At 40.9% G+C, this 7,865-nt stretch overlaps 1 protein-coding gene across 1 annotated transcript; it reads left to right on the top strand.

Moving 5' to 3' along the window:
• Positions 1-3,903: 3,903 nt before the first annotated feature.
• foxl2a (forkhead box L2a) lies at positions 3,904-4,827 on the top strand (the record flags this gene model as incomplete). Its single annotated transcript, XM_080512595.1, has 1 exon — positions 3,904-4,827. The coding sequence occupies one exon, from the start codon at positions 3,904-3,906 to the stop codon at positions 4,825-4,827; it is 924 nt and encodes a 307-aa protein (XP_080368721.1).
• Between the last annotated feature and the right edge of the window lie 3,038 nt (positions 4,828-7,865).

Raw genomic sequence — 7,865 nt, 5'->3', positions numbered from 1 at the left:
ATCAGATATCTCTTTAAAAGAAGAAGCAATGAAACTACATTGATAATCAGATAATATGTCATATACGATTGAATATTATATAACTATTAGTGGATGTCTACTACTATGATACTAATACTGTAGTAATAATAATAATAATAATAATAATAATAATAATAATAATAATAATAATAATAATAATGGTTTGCAGAGGCTGGCAGCAGCATGTCCCTTCCCGGTGCCGGGTCCCCACTTCGCGGGTCCGGGGGTCCCGGGGGCCCCGGTCCTGACCCGCCGGTTCCGGTCAGCGCATTCCACCCGCACGCGCAATCATAAACATCCCAGACCAGGACCCGCGAGGGCAGGAAGTGCGCGAGAACAGGAATTCCACTCTTTCAAATTAAATCAGGACCCGTTACAATGACGTCGCGTCCGTGTGTCTCAGGCTGCCACACGCACCAGAGCGCCTGCCTGGATGGGCACAATGTTCAGGGAGCGCAGATCTGCTGCAATAAACTCACCAGAAGTGGATTTTTTTTTTTTCTAAAGGAGTGGTTTGTTTTTTTTCTTCCAACGAGTTCAAAAGATGATTTTATTTAGTTTTGCTTTAACCTTACAAAAATAAATCTAATACATATTTTCCTTATGTTCCAGTCTGATTTATACAGATTTTAAGAGGATACCTTGATCGGTTACAGTAGTCGTCTCTGACTGTGTATGGGGGGGGGGGGGGGGGGGGCGGTGGATCATTTTTATTAAGGAGTTTATTTAACGGGGTGTTTGGAATCGAGCGATAACTTGAGAAGACTTTTAGAGGATGTGTATTTATCTAAGGAGAAAACACGGACTCGTCTCTGTCTGCTGTCTGATGGCCTTCTCGGCGCGCTGCAGTGTGTTGCTGTCTCACGCAGGCCAGGAAAGCCTCTCTGCTGCCAATACGATTAGCACGTCATTAAACACAGTGCACATTTTATTACTAAAAAGAATCACTTCTATACAAACAAAGCAACAACAGTTGTTATAAGGAAACTTTTTCTCTTTGAGCAATCTGATTTTTTTTTGTAACAATATTTTAACAGGTTTTATATTACAGGTTCAAACCGCCCTTATGTTTATATGAACATCCCTTGCTGCAGCCTCGTGCACGTCCAGTTCAGGTTACACGATCCTTGTTTTGTTTACGGCTTGTTGACACGCGTATACAGCATTGTTGTGACGTGAAGCGCGTGCGTAAAGCTCGAACCTTCAGAAAGTATCACACAGGTTAATGGAGGAGGGCGGGGAATAAACATTAAACCTCTTTAGAGAGCATGGAGAGTGGACTTCAGAAGGTAGATGGTTTAGATATGGGAGAGGATATACATATTTATGATCGTTACAAAAATAGGCCAATAGAGGGGAAGTAATTTTACAACATTAACACGATTTTGGTAATATCTGACAAAGGCTAAAGTAACTACCAATATACATTGCTCCTCATATTGATAACGAAGCTATAGTCATTTACATTTAATCTTTTCACAAAATGTTGCATTGGACAACCAGGAGGTCAATTAAAATAATGTAGGCCTATAGTTTTAAGGACTAATATTAACAAAACAAAACAAAACCAAGAATCAGTTGTATTTTTTAACATGCATATTTATGTCATTTCAATTCTTTTTTTTTATTGTCCCATCTTAAATAAGTGGCTTGTTCTGTTATACTTCCACTTTTCTTCTCCTGAGGTGTTGATAATAATAATCTCTAAGTGGGCTACATTATTAAATAGTTGAGATGAGTGCCGCATGTGCAAGAGTTCTGGACTTGTCAAAATGGTAGCACTTCTGCTTTAAACATATCATGGTCAACACTTTTGTTTTGTCTTCTCTGGAGTATCTCTTACCCCCTGGCATTGCTCTGGAACGATGCGTTTCAATTGAGAATGAACGAATAATGAGTTTTCATAACGTGTGAAGTAACAAGCATTTAGGTTTCTATCACTTGCAGCTGAACAAGATTGTATATTATTTTAAAAATAATCTATTAGAAATTATTTAGGCACCGTCTTCGATTATAATTATTAAAATGTCAGTCATTTTCACACTTTGCAACATATTTTGACATAGGTGTATTAACTTTAAATTATGTAACAGGTTTTAAGATAATGTTAGCGTGTATTTGCAAACACCAATTTAATTATTTTATGAACAGCAGATTAAGAAATAACGTAAATATTTCCCATGCAAACCTAAATATACTAACCTATACAAACATATCACTATGAAAAATCTCTCTTGAAGACTGTTGGGTGAAACGGTTCTGTTTGTTTGAATAGGCTACAAAAACCAAGAAGGACGAGGGGGCCGCACAACTTTCACTGGCACAATGAAAGAAGACTAAACAACTCCTGAAATCGGGAGGTAAACCTCAACACATAACAGGCTGTGACAAAGAGGTTTGTTTTGTGGTTTCTGTCTTGTTTTCACAAGACATACAAACCACTTGAGTCGATTTGATTGTTTCATGTATGGCACTGTGGGGCCTTTAATAAAATGTTGACGCAAATAAGAATTGAAAGTCTTGTGCATTGTCCAACTCTTTAGTGCACGGTTCATATATATTTTTTTCTTCTGCAAGGGCAATTATTAGCCTGCAGATTGATAAGTGAATATCTGGTGATATTTGATACGTGTATTAATTAACATACTGAATGATGCCATGTTTTAACCAAGCAAAACGCTGTCAGGGCGCAAGCGTCACAGTCGTGGTGTTGAGATTATCGGGAAATGCTCTGCGTCTTAAACATGTGGAAAAGACACAAGGACAAGAAACAACATCGCGCTGCAGCGCCTGTATCCGCGGCTCTGCTGGTAATTGCACGTTGAGAGATGCTTGGCTCTCACGGTGGTTCAGCTGCTGCAGCCGCGGCTGCAACCATGTCTGCAGGGTGATGACACACATGCCAATGCTGTTCCACCTGCACCAACTCCCACAGCACGGAAATATACTCCCGGGGCAAAGCCGAGGGGACCCTCATGGGTGGCCTGAGGAGGGGGGAATGTATACCTCTCTCTTCACGCACTTCTCCTATATGTGAGCTCATTAAGGAGCAATGGTCATCCAGACTTTTCCCTCAGAGCTGTGGACACGCAGCAAATGTGAGAGACTCCAGTTGGCAGAGCTGGCTGGCTATATTTGGAAATGCTTGTTGTTTGGAGGGAAATATGTTGATTGGATTGAGAGTATCTCCCATTTCATGTAGTGTGAATGTAAAATAAATAGAGAGATATAAATAAAATACAGTTTAGATATAGTCAAAATTATCACAAGATACTTTCTGATAAACTAATATAAAACATAAAATGTAAATACTCTGTAGCCTGGGTGTGTATTATTGCTGCACAGGAACATTCGGTGAAATATATTTTTTTAGGTTTGCTCTCATATTAAATTCAGAATACATTCATCAACAAATATGGATACATTGGACGTCTAAAATCTATATTGTACAATGTTAGTCTAATAAACATGGTTTTCTAGGAGCGGGTTTGTTTTTTCATTCACTGTAATCACCGGAGGCGGAACTGAAATGCGCACAAATCACAAAGCAATACGTCGCACCGCGGACAACGTTGGAGCAAGAGCAGCCTGTCAGCGGCCCTAAAAAAAAAGAAGGGCTGGGCTTACAGACTCACTAACCACAACTTGGGTTGTGCCTCCATCAGGATTGAGTTTAGAAATATCCCAGCAGAAGAGAGAAGAAGATCTGGTGAATTAAGATTTCTGTGCGCGCAATTGGGAGGATCGCTTTATGATTTGTTGAGCAGCTCCAGCTCCAGCTCCAGCTTCTGCAGCGCTGCGTCGTGGTAGTCGGGACACAAGTGCGCACGAAGTTTGCTCTTTTAAAGTTTGGACTGGACTGGTTTTGTTTTGGTGTGCGCAATGATGGCCACTTACCAAAACCCGGAGGATGACGCACTGGCCTTAATGATCCACGACACCAACACGACCAAGGAGAAAGAGCGTCCGAAAGAGGAGCCGGTGCAGGAGAAAATCTCGGAGAAGCCGGACCCGTCCCAGAAACCTCCGTACTCCTACGTCGCGCTCATTGCCATGGCTATTCGGGAGAGCTCGGAGAAGCGTCTCACTCTCTCTGGCATTTACCAGTATATAATCAGCAAGTTTCCCTTCTACGAGAAGAATAAAAAAGGCTGGCAGAACAGCATCAGACACAACCTGAGTCTCAATGAATGCTTCATCAAGGTTCCCCGAGAGGGCGGCGGTGAGAGGAAGGGGAATTACTGGACACTGGACCCGGCCTGTGAGGACATGTTCGAAAAGGGGAACTACCGGAGACGGCGCAGGATGAAGCGGCCTTTCAGACCTCCACCGACGCACTTTCAGCCGGGGAAGTCGTTGTTCGGAGGGGACAGCTACGGCTACCTGTCGCCGCCCAAGTACCTGCAGTCCAGCTTCATGAACAACTCATGGTCGCTGGGCCAGCCCCCCGCCCCCATGTCCTACACGTCCTGTCAGATGGCAAGCGGCAACGTGAGCCCAGTGAACGTGAAGGGGCTGTCGGCGCCCTCGTCCTATAATCCCTACTCCCGGGTGCAGAGCATGGCGCTGCCCAGCATGGTGAACTCTTACAACGGCATGAGTCACCACCACCACCACCCTGCGCACCCGCACCATGCCCAGCAGCTGAGCCCGGTCACCGCCGCGCCGCCACCGGTCTCCTCCAGTAACGGAGCGGGCCTCCAGTTCGCATGCTCCCGTCAGCCCGCGGAGCTCTCCATGATGCACTGCTCTTACTGGGAACACGAGACCAAACACTCGGCGTTACACGCGAGGATTGATATTTAAAGTTGACCGAAATGGTCTGTGTGAAACAACTGAAAAAAAGACTCTAAAGAGTGAGAGTTGATGCCTGTGATTTCAAAGCAAAAACAAAAGCCAACAGTATTTTTGAAGAGACCTCTGTGACGGGCTGTTTGGGTTCAGCTGACATTCACGAGTGCAGATGGAGAGATAACTGTTTTACAAAATGGAAACGGGGATTCAACGACGTCGTCACATCAGGTAGCACAACTTCTGGGAGCCATTTCGTGCGCCTGTGTTTAACTTTGGACTGATGGCCATAACCATAGTCATAATTAAAATCCTTTTTATTTTCAAGAGGATCGACAGTGCTGATTTTGCTCCAGATGTAGCTTTCTGCTGTGCGTAATGGTTTCTCGCAACTTTACGCACGACTTATTCAGAGTACCGCCGAATGACAAGATGACATGAGATGCACTAATAAAGTGGGTGCTTTAATTTGTAATTGAATCTGGGCTCATTTGGGCCCCTGCACGGTAAAACAATTTAGCTCCCGTCATGGTTTGGATTTTTAGGTGTTAAAAATAAATATATATGGGGAGATATCCATCAGACTGCCAAAAAAAAAAAAAAACTACAGTTCAGGGCTTCTCATATTTCTTGATTACATTTGTTTGTATGATGTAAATTCCAATACCATGCCAGACAGTGCCAGGTTTTGTTAATCTCTCTAATTATTATTATTATAGTTTGTTTTGTTTTTTTTATAAATGTGATTAGCTATGTCTCATTCATGTTGGGGCCATGTTTCATTTTAATTAGCACTTTGCCCTCTTTTCTAGGTTTGTGAATTTCTTAATAAACTTGTATTTCTTAAAATAATACAGTGATCGTGAAGCAATCTGTTTTTGCGCTTTAAGACGCGGTAGTCCCTGTTGCCATGAAAGAGGTTAAACACTTGCGCTCAACTGTGTGCGTAAAAAAGCATCTGCATCTACTCAACTTGTATATGAAGCTATTCCTTTAAAAGATTTCACCATATTAAAGCAATTAGTCAAGAATGGGTTTTTACGCCTGGTTATAATAATAATAATAAAATTAATAATAGTCAAGGATTGCATTTATATCTGATAGGAATTTTTGGTTTATTCAACTTAAGCCTTCAGTTCTATAGATATGCGTTTATTTAGTCCTGAATAATCAATTTCTTGTTTCCACTACACAGTCGATACATTTATGTTTCGCTACATGCATATTTATTGCATGTAAAATGACTTTGCTCCCTGACTACACACTAGCCCGTTGGTTTAGCCAAAACATACAAAGAAAATATTTAGCTTTAGAATAACTTTTTTTTTTTTTTTTTTAATAAAAAAAAAGATTGGAATAATTTCTCGCCCTAAATGTAATTTTATAGCAACAGCAGCAAAACAGAGACTCTACTAGCACTAGTTCAACTAGTACCACTACTGCTGCTGGGACTATTACTATCACTACAACTACAAAAAGAAACAAACAAACAATATTATAACTCTAATCATAACTACTGCGTGTAATGTTAGTTTGTTTTAGAGTGATGGTCATTTCTTTGTGTAGGGTGGTTATGAAAACGTTCAGTACTTTAATCTTGATGTAGTTAGCATAGCATTTATCAAGTGTAGTGATCAATGTGTTAAGGTCAACAAATAGTAAGTAAAATGAAAAATTCTCCTTTAAATAATATTAGAAATCCTTCTGATTCTAAACAGGATTATATTTACCCCAAAGAGCAGTGAGCTTGTGTGGCAGAGAGGACTTTCCTGGGTAAAAACTTAATATTCAGACAGACAGTTGATTTCTTTCCTCCATTTTTTATTTGAACTGAAGCACTTCCCTGTGAGTCCTCCCCATCCCTCTGAGGTTCAGCTCATAAATCAAATACAGATGAGTCAAACACCGTCTTACTTATGGCATCATTGCCTCATTATTGAACGCGTGCATCACTTCCAAACAATGACTATTTTGACAACACATCACACAACTGGAATAATGGTTTAAAGAAACTGATCGCTGGCAGCATTTTTAAACAAAATTGTAAATTAAATTATATAGGATGAGCCTGAACTCTCAATGTGGAGGTGGCGCCATGCGCTCCATCCACATTCTCTGTCAAATACAGCCTCATCACACACACACACACACACACACACACACACTCACACACACACACACACACACACACACACACACACACACACACACACACACACACACACACACACACACACACACACACACACACACACACACACACACACACACACACAAGCTCCTGATGCTTTGCTATGATGACATAACATCAGTTTATGTTGTCGTGAGTGATTATTTATGATGGAGTAATATTCCTTTAACACTATTTGTGGTTGTGATATTTCTTCACTTGGCATGAATTGTTTGGAAACACGGGATATAATAATAATAAACGCCTTAGGGTGTTTTCTTGGGCTGTTTTAGGAACAATCTGGAACTTTGGGAGATAGTAGGGTATAAATATTCAATCGCATCAACATATTTCCGAAAAATACATAACATGCTACGCCCCCTTCTCATAGATTAGAATTTGAAAACAGTGTGTGTGTGTGTGTGTGTGTGTGTGCGCGTGCGTGCGTGCGTGTGAGTGTTGAAGTCACAATAAAAAATTAAATATTGGTTAATATTCAACACATGACAATGAAATAAATCGAGTAGCCCAATTATTTAAATACAACATGAATCTATCTAATTTGCTGAGAGGATAAAGTTTCAATGTTCCTGTAAAATAAAAAATAATTTACCAGTCGGTTAACAGTAGTTAACCAAGTCCACGTGATGTCTCTATGTGGAGAAACTCGTCTTTTACGCACGACTGTGATGCACGATCGCACGGGTGGAAGTTTGTTCGTGACTTAGTTTGTCATTTAAAAATTAAAACTGAGAAGATAAGGAAAGATTCCACTAACAAAACATCTCAATCCTATCAAAGATCTGCATGAAGTCCATTTTACGCGGATGAATTTGGGAAGAGAAGAAAGTGCGATCTTGTGGGTTTATTCGTTGGCCGTACT

Source organism: Blennius ocellaris (genome assembly GCF_963422515.1).
Source record: "Blennius ocellaris genome assembly, chromosome: 2".
Classification (NCBI taxonomy): Eukaryota; Metazoa; Chordata; class Actinopteri; order Blenniiformes; family Blenniidae; genus Blennius; species Blennius ocellaris.
The sequence above is the reverse complement of the archived record's forward strand: the minus strand, read 5'-3'. Positions and strand labels throughout refer to the sequence as shown.